General features: G+C 38.9%; 1 protein-coding gene across 3 annotated transcripts in view; it reads right to left on the reverse strand.

Annotated features, from left to right (window-relative positions):
- Nucleotides 1-208: 208 nt before the first annotated feature.
- Nucleotides 209-17522, reverse strand: part of plpp2b (phospholipid phosphatase 2b) — a 28254-nt gene continuing 10940 nt past the window's right edge. For all 3 annotated transcript variants that reach the window (XM_047375730.1, XM_047375729.1, XM_047375728.1), the window contains 5 exons: nt 7990-8141; nt 7580-7842; nt 7184-7241; nt 4703-4879; nt 209-3909 (listed from right to left, as the gene is read on the reverse strand). In XM_047375730.1, coding sequence (XP_047231686.1) covers nt 3751-3909; nt 4703-4879; nt 7184-7241; nt 7580-7842; nt 7990-8141 — 809 coding nt within the window. In that variant the 3' untranslated portion in view covers nt 209-3750. The remainder of the gene's footprint in view (nt 3910-4702; nt 4880-7183; nt 7242-7579; nt 7843-7989; nt 8142-17522) is intronic.

Consider the following 17522-nt stretch of genomic DNA (forward strand, 5'->3'; position numbering starts at 1 on the left):
GAATTATAGCAGTTACAACTAATAGTTGATGTGTTCACATCATGTTCTGCATATCTCTTCTGTTGCATCACTGCAATCAGGAACACAACATCAGGAACACAACATGCATGCCTGAAGACCTTTACCTCCTGGTGGAGCAATAACAGTTTATCCAAACTTCTTGTGTATTTCCATCTGAATACATTTTTACAAATGAGAAAAGCATGCATTTTAGGGTGGGATATATCTTTATTTAAAATTCTCCAGGTTGAAGACTATAGATATCTATAGGCTACACCAAAGCAGACATAATATAAACCACAGCTATAAAACTGACATACGTTTTAAGGTACTGAATGTTTAAGTACGGATAAAACAAGGTACTTTAACCGGTTAAAACCCTTGGATTGTATGTACATCATTGTCTATATGTGTGCTGTTTGTGTTGCTGTGTAATATGCATGTTAGAAACAAGAAAGGGCAGAACCAAGCTCCACAACCAATTTCTGTTGTTGCCTGTCGAATGTTTAAAGGCTCATGCTGTTTGGTTTAGCCCCCTCCCACTGAGAGTCCCAGCACAGCTTCCAGGCCCCAGCATCAATCTTATGCTCCGCATGTACATCGAGAGTCAGAATTCAGATCGCAAAGTCACGTCATAGTCAACTGTGACTAATTATAATTAGCTTGGTCAATAAGCTCAAAAAACAATGCATTTCCTCTCATTTTGTACATTCAAACACTGTAGCAACACATTCAAAAAGAGATTGTACATCATTGCCTGTGTGACAGATTTAATGTGTTGAAAACTGATGCAAATAAGCATTTCGTTATTACAGCTATCACTGCCATATATGTACGGCAGCCATATTGGATTTTGAGGTCAGGACTAGCGAGAAATCTCTTACTTTCCAAGTCCGTATTCTGAATTCAGAGTATTCCAGTTGATAATTTCAACTTGGATTTGAGTCAGTTTGGGCTTTGGAGTCCAAATTAAAGCTGGCCCATAATATCAGTGGTCTGTCTAATCTACTTTCAATACAGCTGTGATCTTCACAAAAAACTTGGTCCAAAACTGTATTCAAAACCTTAAAATGAAGAAGAGAAATTGAGCTTATGGCTGCAGGAAATTTGAGCAGAGCAGTGTTACCAGCTTTCAAAACCCAGTTATCACTAAAACAACAACAGTCGTTCTGAAGACCAATTGCAGCACGTGCCCTAGACCTGATACTGAATCTGTTTGCTTGGCAAAAACAATAAACAAGCCTGACTGGCATAAACACTATTCTGGAATTAGAATTACACCAACATAAAGGTGCACAAGCAAACATTTATATATATATATATACTCACAATCATCCTTTATAAAGAATCGTAGCATTAGTAGATACAGTATTTGTGGCTCATAGTGGCAAGCAGAGGTGATTGCACAACAAACATAGCTGGCCTTTCCAGCTTTATACAAAGTGAATAGAAATTTTATATTTAGAATAAACAGCCTTTTAAAATAGCTGTCTTGTCCTTCTTTGGCTATCTTTTAGATAAACAATACACTAAAACAAATTAAGAAAGAAAAAAAAAAGTTGGTGGTCAAGTTTTCAACCTTGTCTGAGGCAATATAGTGGTAGCAGTGTGATGAGTCAAGTCGCGCTTAATAAAAGCTGTCAGCATCAATTATTTTTACCTTGGCAGTCCATTTTGTCCCACAGGGGGAAATGATCCATAACCTTTATTAATTCAAAGGACTAATTTTAGTAAAGCATGTCTATTGTTAAAGGGAGTAAAGGATGCCTATAGGTAAGCTCATTAATTTAGAATATGATTACACAAAGTGACATATCTCAAGCCTGTATTTCTGTTAGTTTTGATGATTATGGCTAACAGCTCCTGAAAAAATACAAATCTGTCTCCCAGAAAATTTTAATATTACTTAAGACCATTAAAAAAGATTTTAAATGCAGAATGGTTATGTTCAGGTCATGTTGTGGCCTGCACAATCATGGGAAATACCGCTGACTTGACACAAACATCCTCAACAAGGAGAGTAAGTCACAAAGAGTTATTGCTAAAGAAGCTGTCTGTTCAGAGTGCTGTATACAAACATATTATTAGAAAGTTGAGTGGAAGGAAAAAGGGTGCATGAGTCCTCTTTACCAGGAAAGTTTAGGGCGCTTCATGTTTGTCTCTACTGATATGCTTTATAGAGATTGGGATTTGATTTCTGAGCAAGACATACCCCCTACTCAAACAGCCAGAAAAACCAAAACATTCTTCAGTGACCATGGTATTACTAAGTTGGATTGGCCAGCAAAAATGTGCCTAACCAAAACCCTAGAGAGAATACACAAAGGATGGTCAAGAGGAAGATCGAGACACCAGATTCAACAATGCAGACGAGCTGAAGGCCGCAGTTAAAGCATCCTGGGCTTCCTTGACATCTCAGCACCTTCATGCCACGCTTTATTGATGCAATAATTCCTGCAAAGGAAGCCCTGACCAAAGTGCATATGCTGTACAGTATGTAGACATGTTTTTCAGTGCACCAAACATTTTGGGTTTTCATTAGCCATAAGTCATAATCATTAAACCTAGCAGAAATAAATGCTTTAAGCATTTCACTGTGTGTAATGAATCCACATGTTTCATTTGATTAATTCCTTAATTACTTAAATATCTAATGATCTAGGAAATTCTAATTCATTGAGATTCACCTGTAAGCTTTAAAGTGTGTCTGTTCTTCAAGGGTATAGTTTAATGTCAGATAGGCACAGGTGAGAAGAATGTCATTGAAGTTAATCCTTGTGCCTAACAGATATTCTTAGTACAGCTGGTCTTGGAATTTATTGAGTTGTTACTCAGTATTGTTTTGTGAACTTTAACACAGTTTACCACCTATCCGATGGCACAGTGGTTGAGTTGATACATAGCTCCATCTACAGCAAGCTTTAATTAGCCAGCAGCTGACATTTTAACTTGTGCAACATTTGTCAGGTCTAGTGAGCAGTTTAAGGTGCACAAAACAATTCTGCCCAAACCGCATCTTTACCGATGTCCATAGCTGAGTAGCTTTAACTAACTCTGTCGCTAACAAGTCAGATCTTTACAAACTATTAAAAAAAGCTTCAATACGCTAAATTTCTAATGGTCAAATGAAAAATAAATCGAGCTGAATAATCTAGTTATAAAGAGATCTCCTTTTTTGGTTGTTAAAATTGCATTTCAGCCACATGTACAAGCCTATGAAATAAAGCATGTCTTAAAAAAAAAATAGTACGCTTGTTGGATACAAGTGAACAAAATGTAGAATTTGTTTCCTCACAAGCTGGCAACAAAAAAAGAAGGACATCAAACTTTCATTGGCAAGGTTGCAAAAAGACGCACACTGTTAGTCTTTATCTGCTTGGTGTAATGTGTTTGCAAAGATATGAGCTACAATTATTCTGTATGGTTACATTGCAATATAGCTTTGTTTCAGAGAGTTTAGTGTCCCTCACTTAAAGCAACCTTGTACAAGAGAGTCAGAGGTCATTGTGTTAGGGGTAGTGCATCCCACCCCCCCGGTCAGTCCAGTGGAGCAGATGTGAGTGGTCGAAAAGGGAGTAAAGGAGCTGATGAGCTCATAAAGTCATACAAATGTAACAGTTCCAGAACAGGTATTAAGACTTGAACTAAAAGCGGCAGACTGCACAAACTGAGTTGTAGCTCCTGCGTCCAAACCTATTGCACAGGTTGGGGTGTCTGCAGGCTACAAACCAAGAGAGGCGACGCCTCTCATCACAAGGGTGCAGAGTTGTTGCGGTAGGCATAATGGTTGCCATGCTCAGCATCTGCAATCTGTAGGCTTGGTTTCCTCTCCGGCTCCTCGCTGTTCTGCACATCTGGCCTCTTGTAACATGGATGGCGCTCCTTGAAGAAATCGGACACAAAGCGAACCTGCAGGGGAGTGGGGAAAGTAGAACAGTAAGACAGTTGGTCACTTAGGTGAGGAGAAACAGAGGATGTAAAAAGGTATGGCTGAAAATTGACATTAAATCTGTCTGGAGGTGTTTATGCACAGTAGCTAAATGACACAACAACACTTCTACGGACTTACATCTGAGAAGAACACACAGAGAGCAGGGTAACCTCTGTAGGCTATAAAACACTGTCTCACAGGGTCTCTTTTTGCACACAGGGCAGTTAAGGCCAGACACATGCATGGAGGTTCCAATTAATGAAATATGTGTACACTCTGCCACTGCAGAATTTCAACAAGTCAACAACCGCCAAGAAAAGTAGCTCAGCTGAATGAAGCAAACATAATGAACATATTGGCAGGGAATCATGACACACTATGCTAATATTTTATGCTTCTTCAGCTTCCAAGTTATTGTTGAAATTCAATAAAGCCTAAAAATGCTTCATCAGTGATTTTCTGCACTGGTAGGAGTATCATTACCAGTAAGAGTTCCATTAAGCATTTCACCATGTTTAGATTTCCAATCAAATATTCCCCACTGTGGTAAGATTCAACGTTAGGATGTCATTGCGTGAGGTTGACGTTACCTCAAAAGCGACAAAATGTCAAAACGTGAGCATGTTTCAAGTTACTTAGCATTCTGCACAGGATCATAGACACCCCAGACTGCTTTCAGCTGAGTTATTGCTGGCCTTTTGGGAAGTCTGGCATAGCATTCGTGAACTGTTACTGTGTTTGCCTTAACAAGACGTCGTCTAGGAGGCTCACATTGAGTACGGCAACCAGAGCTCCCTGCAGCAGCCCCACCAGCACGTCGCTCCAGTGGTGCTTGTAATCGGAGACTCGGGTGTAGCCCACATACACCGCGAAGGCCACCAGGAAGAACTGAATGGTTGGCCGCAGAAGTCTGGCCCACTTAGCCACAAGTCTGGCCTGCACGTAAAGCTGTGATAGGAGATTAAATGGGAGAAAAATGAGCAGTTAGAAAATCTGAACAACCAGGAGGACATCACAATAAACTGCTTGGTTATTTATTTTAGTTTGCTGAGATTTCAGCAACTCACATCAACTCAGTGACCAGGGGCTGGCCAACTCCAGTGCTCAAGGATGGCATTCTGCAAGTTTTAGATCTGACCCTGCTTCAACAGAGCTGAATAAATGGCTGGACTCTACAGCATGTTAACTTCTGTAGATGCCATGTAATTAACTATTTATTTGATTCAGATATATTTGCCCAGGGGAATATCTAAAAACCATGCAGGACATCAGTTCTTGAGGACTGGAATTAGCCACCCCTGATATAGATGTGTGCAGTGGCGGTTCTAGCATTAATGACACCCCAGGCGAACCTGTCCCGCTGCACCACCTCACTCCCACCCCATAAGGATTTATAACATTTCTTTGTTTGTTGTTTTTTTCTTGCTTTGCTTATTGTCATTTTTTTCTTTTTTGTGCTGGACGGCAGCCTGCCAATAGGACTGGAGACTGAAATTAGCCACCTGGCTATGATCTAACAGATTTCGATGCTAATGTTTATTAATATGCATTGCCCAATTTATAAAATAAATTGATACATTTCCCTCAAACACCTGGCACTTTCTTAACATCCAACTGGGGTTCCAGCACCAAACTGGGGTATGCCTAGTTCCCAAATTTACGGGACATACAATCAAGAGATAGATATCACATTTGCACCACATTTAACCAATCCAACTGCTGGTGCCACCATTAAGATGCTGCCCTGGGTTGTGACCCATATTGCCCAAACCAAGGACTACCACAAGAATAACCCCTACATCTTTAATGTTATGCTACTATTGATTTGTTTTACATTTCCACATTGTCTTCAAAATATCCTTTACTCTAGTTTTCAAGTGGCTGTAATCTGGGCGCAAAGACCTGTAACAAAAAGGTAAAATATGTGAAAAATGTCTGTGTGCCTACTTTAAAACTAAAATAGATTCAAACACCAAAAAACATGTTGAACACAGCTATAATTTATATCATCTATGGCTGAATAAACCAGTAAGTGCCCAGCTTTTTTGCGGGGAAACTGTAGACGCCAAAATATATATGAACCTGGCAGCTGCATAAAGTTTCTTCTCAGCTGCTGTTGAAGGTGCAATAACTGGCATCACACTAGCATCCCCCTGCCACACAGTTCACTGTAGCCCACTTCACACTGTAGAACACTTTTTAAAACACAGCCACAGGAGACAAATCTGAAGTAACTGCTTAGCTCTGCTCTGTCTGTCAGTTCTTCAGGTTTTGCTTGGTTAAAATAGCACGAACCAAAGCTGTCCTTTCGTTAGAAAAATGTCCGACTAACATCCGGCACTGCTTGAAACCCACTGCCAAGCATAGATTGTGATAGTGTTAAAAACGGCCTCAAGGCTTACAGTGTAAAGCAAAATTAGTTTAAAAAATGGTTGCATACATGTCGGCAGCAGCCTCTTCCTGCTATATTTTTTGTTCCTCTTGCTGCAATGGAGATTTTATTTTTAGGTTTGTGATAAGGATTATTAAGGCCTTCAATTAATATGGAGAATAGTGGACAGCTTGCCATTGGGTGGCTGCAAGTAAACCGGCAGCATGTTCTCCCACAAGTAACTGACTGCTGTGTTTTTGTTTTTGACATTTCAGCACTAATGTGTCTTCGTTTACAACCCAATGCAGAAGTGAAAGTAGTGGACACTATTTCCACTCATTTAACAGTTGGAACATGGAAACTAAACATAGACTGGTGGATGCACATTGTTGGCCAAGGAGTTACACTGACTTTTTAGGCAACTGCTCCTGCTGCTCTCCTAAGTGGAGTTTGATCTTTTAAGATCTGAAAGCTGAAAGAGGAGTCTACTTCAACAACATCTTCCAACCAAAAGATCTAATTTGGATTAATTTGGATTTTAATATGAATGAAATAACAAAAAATTAACTGTCAACCTTAACAAATGGATGGTCATAAAAAACTGTACACAGGACATCCTAAGAAACTAAATTATGCAGATGCATCATGATCATTTTCATCATACTCCACATTCCTCCTTATGAACCCTTGCCTTTTTTGCATTTCCAATAGTTTAAACTGGCTCTATGGACCTGATCCACTGTTTAACAATTAGCCCTTGATAACAGATCCGCAAACACATGCATCTGCACACAGTAATCCCTGATCTAAACGCAAATGTTTGCAATCTTACATCACAGAGACGTGCTTGCATTGTTTTTTAAAAACTCAGTTGCACTTACCGCCAGGAACAGCATGCAGTACATTCCAAAGGAGGAGTGTCCAGAGTAAAAAGATAATCTATAAAGAACAGAGAGAAAATTAAATTCACCTTCTAGAGAGTTTATTTAGTTTAAAGTTATTAAACAACATGGAGCCTTGATATATTGTTAGGCTTAGAAGGATTGAGTTTGACATTGAACCCTGGATAACAAAGCACATGTACAGGGTAAATATGCCTGTCTGTCAATATGTTTGTTTCTGCTGATAAGATGGGAGTTGGGAACCAAAGAGCCTTCATTTTAAGGCCAATTTGGAACCTGTTGTTTCAGGCATTTTTTAACTCTTAGAATGAAGCAGTATTGTTTATTACCTCATCCCAATGATGATAAAAATTGCCCTCAGAGTTTTTCTCCTACCTTGACTCTGCGACATCATGTAACTGGCCAGTGCAGTTGAGTTCCAGCATGTATCCTGTACAGACTTTCGGAGCGCAGATGGCCATGAAGCTCGGCCTTGGGCGGCCGATTGTGAACTTTGCAATGTCCGTGAGCGACTGACTGACAGTCGCTCCAAACAAAAAGGTTCCCACCACCTTGTAGAGTGCTGCTACATACTGGTTAAAGCCTGAATTTGAGTAAATCATCTTTTTGTAAACGAGATAAGCTTCTCCTGAACAGATCTGAGGAAAGAAACATTTTTTGTTCCATTAGAACAAAATATTTTTTATATTCACACCATTTCCTTAACACAACATGTGCAGATATGTAATCCTCACCAAATGTTAAGTGACTTGTTTAGTCAGCTCATTCTTTGAGGAAAAACTTACAATGACAACACTGCAGCAGATGGTGACAGCTGCCATCATACTGTGGGTGATGGTGTCTGGTTTGATGGGGTACATGATGCTCTCATCATCACAATAAATCCCTCGTTGATAAGGCTTAAACCTAATGGTCAAAATGATGGAGGGCAGGGATGCTGTAATGAAAACAAGACAACAGAACAGCAAACTAAGTAAGAATACTTAACATATTTGGAAAAATAGTTATTTGTGACATAAAAACAGGTCTGGTCAGATGTTTACACACTCATCATGTACATGGCCCACATATTAATTATCATGCCTTCATGATAAACTGTTCTTTTTCCAGGGTGGAGATTTCCCCATTCCTCTTGACAGAAATGGTAAATTTTATTTAAACTAAGAACACTGTACCAGCTCCCAAGCATGGAGGTTGTATTATCACGCTGTGTCTGCTATGCTGCAAACTGCTGTGGTACAAGAGAAAATAATAATGAAAAAAGATTAAATCAACAATAAGCTAGATGGTTTTGGCATCACCCAATTAGGTGTTCCAAAACTCAACAATCCCAAATTAGGCTTCTGGAATGGCCAAGGCCTCAACCTTTCGGTGAATTTATGACTACACTTAAAAGCAAGGTCCATACCAGAAAACCTACTAATCCAAAATGAAGTCTATCAAACTGCCAAGTACAGAGATCTAAAAACCATTCACAATCATGACAGAAGCTCGATGATGGCTACAAAAATATGGGATTTCTCTGCAAGTAGGTCAAGGACCTAGCCAAAGATTAGTGAGGGTGTATATAAACATTTGAGCCTGTGTGTTTAATTTTGATTCTGGGTGGATTAGAGAAAACCAACAATAACTTGAAACTTGCACTCAATTACTTTTTTTTGACAATTATCAGTCATACAAAAAAAAGCTGAAAGAGATATGAAATAAAACCATTAAAAAGCCTCAAATCAATTACATTCATTGAGATGACGAGTGTATTTAAACATTCGGATGGAGCTGTATTAGTGTTTGTACATGAAAAGCAGGGCAGACTTTAACAGACCTTAAATAAATAAAAAAACTTTGGAAAAAGCTTTTCATATTATTTTTTGTATAGGCTTTCTCTGACAGAACTTCACTTTCTAAGCTGGGTGAACAAAAATATTTATTAAAGGCTATCAAACATTCCTTCTAGCAAGGCTTTAGCTTTTGAAATCAATCAATGGAATTTCATACTAAGGAATGTTAAAAATAAACAGAGGGAAAAATATTCCTACAAATAGTTGGGTGTATGAGTGAACTGTAGGGGAAAAAAGAAATTATGCAAAACAAACTGTGCTGAAAAGCCCACAAACTCCAACATTTCCGAATGCTTCAGCTGCGTCTAAAAATAAAACAAAGTAGCAAGTGGAAGCCGAGAGAAAGCATGACGTCCTTGAGTTGTTTGGAAACATCCGCCCACAAAATACACATTAGCCTTTTCCAGCTTTAAAGCACATCCTTGTCTGTCTTTTCACCATCACAATCTGTTACAGCTGCTGGGAATTATAACTGCCCCTGTCTAATGCTGTATCCCTTTTAAATGCTACAAAAGGGAGTTGTGGAATTGTTTGGCAAGAGGAGGGTACCAGAAGTATGTGGGTCAAAAGTTTCAATCTCAACAACACCAAAGCCTGAAATCATTTATCCAACCTTGGGCTCTTTGGAAGCAGAAATGTTTTTGTACTTTATCTCAACAGCGTCGGTGTATGCATTCTTGGTTTTAAATGATCTCCATTGGAAAAAGAGACAAATTCAGGCTGTGGTACTTGGTTATTTTTATTTTTGATCTGCATTAGATTAGTTAGAGGGAATCATTAGAGGGACAAACCAAGTCTTAACCCTGGAAAGGAATGCAACTCTAAACTCTAAATCTGATATCTACCACCAAGGTAGTCTTGGGACCACGGTGGAAATACTAGGCAGCTGCATATTAAATGCAAGAAAAACAGCAACGAAGAAGCCCTTGGTAAACTGGGGAAGTGCACTTGCCAATGGTATTATGTCCCTGTGTAAATTAGTTGAATGTACTCCTCCCATTTGTTAGAAAAATGTCTGCAGCTGACATAATACCAGAGGGCCTTCCAGTGAGGCTGGCTGATTAGAGACTCTAAGGAGCTGAAAGGAAAATACACAACTGGAAGGTGGATAACCATTACTCAAAAGGTGAAGCCTTCGGTGTTTAATTCCACTTCAAATGATGGATGGATGAACACTCCTTTAAAGATAATAATAAAAGGTAATAGTTTTTATGATAACAGAGACTTCATTTTTAGGTAGAGGATCTTTGAATGGCACAGTACACAAACCTATTAAACTCTATAATATGGCCATTCAAAAATGCAACATTTATATTGAGCACCACAACAAACGACTGCAAAAGCAAGAATTATGTTGTGGAAAAAGTGGAAAAAGTTAGCACTCTGTAATATCTCTAAACTGCCAAAAGCAAATCGGGGAAAGCACAAGTTGTGTAACAGGCTACTGGAAGGAAACTGGAGTTCATTTGCCGCTCATTTTATTGCACTGCAACATACCAGTCACTTTACTGGCTAAACCTGTTCAATTGCTTGTTAACGCAAACTGAATCAACCACGCGTATGGCAGATCAAACCAAACATCAGAATGGGGAAGAAAGGGGTGTCTAGTCGATGCCAGATTGGCAGGTCTGACCATTTCATAAACTGCTGATCCAGGATTTTGATGAATAAACCATCTTTTGGTTTTATGGAATGGTCTGAAAAGAGAAAATATCTGTCGAGTGGCAGTTGGACGAACAAAAATATCAGATGTCAGAGGAAAATAGACAGACTGGTTCAAGTTAACATAAGACAAGGTAGCTCAAATAACCACTCGTAATACCAGGGAATGCACAATGCCATCTCTAAATGCCCAAAAGGTCCAACCTTTAAACAAATGGGCTACAGCAGCAGAGAACACACCAGGTGCAGGTCCTGTCCTCAAATGAAATCTGAGGCTAGAACTTGTCCAGGATAACCAAAATTACAGATTGGAAAAACATTTCCTGGGCTGATGAGTCTTGACTTCAGATGCAGCATTCAGACTGTAGGGTCAGAATTTGTTGTAAACAACATGGAAGCATTGATCCAAACTACCTCGTATCAGAGGTTCAGGCAGCTGGTGGTGTCATTATTGTGTATAATTTAAACACCACAGCCAACCTGAATATTGTTGCTGACCATGTACATCAAATTATGACCACAGTGTACCCATCTTCTGATGGTTCATTCCAAATCAGAGCGAGGAACTAGAACATCTTAAGTCGGAGCTCCCTTAACCAACCCTGACTTCCAAACCCAAACTGGTTGCCACATAATAAAGAAACAGTGATAGTTGCAGTAATAGACAGCTTGTTTGCACTTGTGAGCAAATCCAACCAGTTTTCCAGCTTACCACTGAAACACAATTAAGTTGTGTATGATGTCATTTAAAGTTGAATTTCCCTCACATTTAATGGAATACAACACAAGTAGTATATACTGTAGGTAACTATCTTTGCATACCAGACACTTTGTGAAAGCAATGAGTATGTACTGTTTATTCAAATTTATATATAAAGAAAATAAGCAGCAACATAATACAGTAGAATTCAGGACTTAAGTTGAGCAACTTAATTTTGCTCATTTTCTTTATTTAAAGACAGTTTAATGTTACTCTGTAGTTCTTCGTCTTTGCAATAAGAAAACTAAATATTGTTTTGAAACTGTAAATAGTGTAAACAGTAAAAGTAAGAGTTTTGTTAAATTCAGTCATGCAATAGGGTAGACATTTATGGGTTTATACTTAAACTTTCACATTTTAGAAGAAAATTTAATATGTAAAATAGGTGAAATGTTAAATTGAACATGTGTGATAAATCCAACAGTACATTGCAATTTACTTTGAAAATTATAAAACTGACCCATTAAACTGTTAAACTGTTTCAATTCAAATAATCATGGACTCAAGCTGTATGTATATAAAAAAAATTAAAAAGCTAGTGAGGATTTCACACAATATAACAGTTTAAGATATGCATTTTGTGTTTAGAAAATTTAGAAGAGTACAAGGTTGAAACATGGCTCACAGTTTAAATCCTAATTTATAATGGGCCTTCAATATGTTTAAGGGGTGATTTGTCCCATCAGGACTAGTCACATTTCTTTCCACTTAAAAGTGAGACAAATTCATATCTCTTTGTTTTTTTTTATATTTCTTTGCACACACTCATTTACGTTGTTGTGAATGAGTGTGTGTATGGTTGTTTGTCCTGTATGCCTCTGTGTTGCCCTGCGATGGATTGGCAACCTGTCCAAGGTGTACCCCTCCTCTCGCCCGTAGACTGCTGGAGATAGACACCAGCTCCCCCGTGACCTACTATGGAATAAGTGGTATAGAAGATGAATGAATGATTGAATCTCTTTATATGCATGGTGCTTTATCACTTGCTCTTTTCATTTTTTAAAATCTTTATTTTACTTGGAATTTCTCTTATTTTTTCCCCAGTTCATTGTTTTTCTTTTCCCCTGATTAGATACTATTTAACCTCAAGAACAACTGTTTTCAAATCTGATAAATGTGGTTTTAAATCTTATCTCTCAAATTATTCAATCTGCGGAGGAAGCAGGCATTTAAAAGGTAAGATGTCTAGAATTACTTGTACATCTTAAATGAGTCAATATACAATAGTAATTAACAACAGTTAGCTGGGGGTGTTATATCAGCATCGTGCCATAGCGTTTGGATATTTCAACCAGTGCATTTATTGAGTGAACACCTGGACACTTTGAACACAGTTATAGGCTTTAAAGGACCAGCTGCCATTTGAACAGGTGAAATGTTCAGGCCCAGCTTACAGAGCAGGACCTACACATTGCAACCCAAATGTGAATGCAAATAAAGAATGACTGCACACATTTTAAACTGTATCATTTCCACAACAGATGAACACCACATAGAGGTCCTTCTCAAAATATTAGCATATTGTGATAAAGTTAATTATTTTCCATAATGTCATGATGAAAATTTAACATTCATATATTTTAGAGTCATTGCACACTAACTGAAATATTTCAGGTCTTTTATTGTCTTAATACGGATGATTTTGGCATACAGCTCATGAAAACCCAAAATTCCTATCTCACAAAATTAGCATATTTCATCCGACCAATAAAAGAAAAGTGTTTTTAATACAAAAAACGTCAACCTTCAAATAATCATGTACAGTTATGCACTCAATACTTGGTCGGGAATCCTTTTGCAGAAATGACTGCTTCAATGCGGCGTGGCATGGAGGCAATCAGCCTGTGGCACTGCTGAGGTCTTATGGAGGCCCAGGATGCTTCGATAGCGGCCTTTAGCTCATCCAGAGTGTTGGGTCTTGAGTCTCTCAACGTTCTCTTCACAATATCCCACAGATTCTCTATGGGGTTCAGGTCAGGAGAGTTGGCAGGCCAATTGAGCAGAGTGATACCATGGTCAGTAAACCATTTACCAGTGGTTTTGGCACTGGGAGCAGGTACCAGGTCGTGCTGAAAAATGAAATCTTCATCTCCATAAAGCTTTTCAGCAGATGGAAGCATGAAGTGCTCCAAAATCTCCTGATAGCTAGCTGCATTGACCCTGCCCTTGATAAAACACAGTGGACCAACACCAGCAGCTGACACGACACCCCAGACCATCACTGACTGTGGGTACTTGACACTGGACTTCTGGCATTTTGGCATTTCCTTCTCCCCAGTCTTCCTCCAGACTCTGGCACCTTAATTTCCGAATGACAGGCAGAATTTGCTTTCATCCGAAAAAAGTACTTTGGACCACTGAGCAACAGTCCAGTGCTGCTTCTCTGTAGCCCAGGTCAGGCGCTTCTGCCGCTATTTCTGGTTCAAAAGTGGCTTGACCTGGGGAATGCAGCACCTGTAGCCCATTTCCTGCACACGCCTGTGCACGGTGGCTCTGGATGTTTCTACTCCAGACTCAGTCCACTGCTTCCGCAGGTCCCCCAAGGTCTGGAATCGGCCCTTCTCCACAATCTTCCTCAGGGTCCGGTCACCTCTTCTCGTTGTGCAGCATTTTCTGCCACACCTTTTCCTTCCCACAGACTTCCCACTGAGGTGCCTTGATACAGCACTCTGGGAACAGCCTATTCGTTCAGACATTTCTTTCTGTGTCTTACCCTCTTGCTTGAGGGTGTCAATAGTGGCCTTCTGGACAGCAGTCAGGTCGGCAGTCTTACCCATGATTGGGGTTTTGAGTGATGAACCAGGCTGGGAGTTTTAAAGGCCTCAGGAATCTTTTGCAGGTGTTTAGAGTTAACTCGTTGATTCAGATGATTAGGTTCATAGCTCGTTTAGAGACCCTGTTAATGATATGCTAATTTTGTGAGATAGGAATTTTGGGTTTTCATGAGCTGTATGCCAAAATCATCCGTATTAAGACAATAAAAGACCTGAAATATTTCAGTTAGTGTGCAATGAATCTAAAATATATGAATGTTAAATTTTCATCATGACATTATGGAAAATAATTAACTTTATCACAATATGCTAATATTTTGAGAAGGACCTGTAGAACTGCTTGGACTGAAACACAATGTAAGCTTATATATTTACAGTGCAAATGCATACACACCAAAGACACATTTGTCAGCTTGGATAACTGACCAGTGAGATAACAAATTTAGCTGATGTTACAGTGGCTAAGAAGGTAATGCAAACCTAATGTTATGGACAATAATGACCGAAAAGAGAGTAAGTAGTGAGTAAAATGTGGGTCCATTGGATCGGATACTGGCATTGCAATATATAGAAATAATATGGCAGTTGCTTTTCTACTAATATTGGAAACCTCTACAATAAATGTGTAATGGTCCAATTGTTCTAATCCGTCTTGCATGTAGTTAAAATAAAATAAATGAATAATCTGAAAAAAACATCTCATCTAACAAGACTTTAATTGTTCTCATATACTACGTTTGGTATGGCATCAGTTTACTTTAAACTGGGGTCCGAGGAGGGAAAACAACAGCCCCATGATCTGTTGCTTTTTAATGTTTTGTGCTGTAAAAAAATAAAAAGAAGCTATTATCTGCTTTAGAAACAAGATTTACTGTAAATATATTTTATATTTATTCGTTAAAATAGCAGTCACTTAAGATATGTTTTGCCCATTAATTACTTTCAAATGAATTTGTCAAGTTTTAGAAAATTAGATAATTCAATTACTGCAAATCTTACAAATACCATGATTGACATATTTAGTAAAAAACAAAAAGGCCATATACTGAAGCTCTAGTTTGACACAGCTTTCTAGTTTCCATTTCCACCCTACATGAGATGAACATAGTCATTGTTTGCCAACATGCCAACAGCACAAGTCACTCTCTCACACCATCAAGACGGGCGCAGCAGAATACAGAAGAAGCTTTGTGCTGCCAAAAAGACAAACAACAATTCCTTAAATGAATAAAAGGCACAGATGTGTAACTGAACCTTGGAGCAGCTGAGGTTATAGACGAGATAAACAAGTAATATACTCATCCAACATCTGTATATCTCTGCATGTTCCACCCTAACGCTGCTTAGGTTTGCAGTTGGAGCCAAGAGGAACAAGGGCTGGGATTGGAACACAGGCATTTCTTGTTATGAAGCATCACTGATAACCACCAAACCACCGCTTCATCCTTTTATAACATATGCCAGAAAACAAATAAAAAACATTTCTAAGCCATAAATTATTCACGGAACCTACATGTAGCCTGCATGAATTTAATCCAATTGTATTTACTTCTGGCAACCAACATGTATTCATGTTTTTCTACCAAACACCGGTTCTTGCAAAGGGCTGTGGCTGGTTTGGCAGCATCGACCACCTACAGCGATACGAGGACTGGTACCTGGCTTGCACATTTGCCATCCATGTTGGGATGTGGAACTGTGGAGTTATAAACTTCACATATTTTCCTTCTAGAACCAGTAAATGCTGTTTGCAACAACCACTTCCCACCGCTCAGTCTAGTCTGCAGTATTCAACTAACATCCTGTTGCAGGTACAGCAGGAGGGCACCTTGATGTAAATTTTACTGATGTGGCTTTTGGAAGGTACCTCGTGCATTTGCATCCTGCGGCCTTGTTCCAGCTGGAAGGATCAGAGCAAGCTGTAGAGAAAATTATCTCATTTTCTTTCAGAAAGTCAGTAGGTTTACACCAGATGTAGATGAGATACAGTATATTCCAAAGAATTATGTCATGACAGTTTCTGTGAGGATCTACCTTTAAAGTATTTTAATATAATGGGCAGTGTTCAGGGATGAATACAGCGCCCTCTATATTTGGTACCCCTGATAAACAAGAATAATCAGCTTTAAAATAAATACAGCTGAGCTGAGAATCCACATTTGTTGTTAAGGCAGGTGATGAGGACATTTGAGGCACACTGTGGCAGGAAAAAACGTTTCCGATTGACATACATCGTTACGTTAGCCAACACCAATTTTTTATACAGTGTGGGATATTTACATTCACATAATAAAATCAAGCTGAAACTGGAAAGTACACCAAAAATATTTGCCTACATATTAACTCAGCAAGTTTTTAAAGTTTATGTAAGAGTGAGCCGCATAAGCAAAGTCAATGCGAGTGTTTGTTTAATTAACACAGCATAGTAAATGGCACCATGAAGCTGGAGAAAGACAGATATTTTAGGCACCAAAGTATAGTTACTTCAGACTTCAAATGCATGCAGTCTGAAGCCATTTATCACTTTAAGGCAAGAAAAAGTGAAATGCTTCAAAGACTGGAACCAGTCGTCACAGAAATATGCTACCTTTTTCTACTGAACAACCTCACAAAAGTCTAAATAACATTCGCGTGTGTATTTTCCTAGTAAGTGATATGCTAATGGTTGTTATGGTTTCCTTAATGCTTATTAAATCCTTTTACCAAAACATAGATTTTGCCAGTTCCCCACACAGTGTATAGACTGAGTGTAGTCAAGACACCTGGTTTTTAAAGACCCCTCCCGGGCTTGTTAAAAAATGATTAACTTTTCATTCTTGCTTTTGTACATTAGGCACCTCCACATCACACTTCAGCTTGTAAGTCATAAATTACAAGTTTGGCTCTAATAAACAAGGCTGAGCTAAAATGATGTAAAGTCTGAGACTGCTGGTGTGGTAAGCCCTGAAGGTGTGTATGTGTAGCGCGTCTCAAGAGCACAGGACCCGGTGGATAATATCTGAATAAATACAAACAAGGCAGTCTCTTGAAAAGCAGACATACAAAGATCGCAGACCAAAATACACCCACTGGCACACAAAATAGCCCTCCATCACACCTCGAGGCAATCCCACAACCAAAACATACATTTCTAAAGGGCTGCCTCAGTTTAAAAAACAATTCTGTCTGAGTCAGACTAAACTTAGACACCTACTCCAGATTTTTCTTTAATACTTACATGGAGGTGCAGAGGGCGGAGGCCTTTATTCAAGACATGGGAGAATCTTCTCTTTGAACACCTGCTT

Source organism: Girardinichthys multiradiatus, chromosome 9 (assembly GCF_021462225.1).
Source record: "Girardinichthys multiradiatus isolate DD_20200921_A chromosome 9, DD_fGirMul_XY1, whole genome shotgun sequence".
NCBI lineage: Eukaryota > Metazoa > Chordata > Actinopteri > Cyprinodontiformes > Goodeidae > Girardinichthys > Girardinichthys multiradiatus.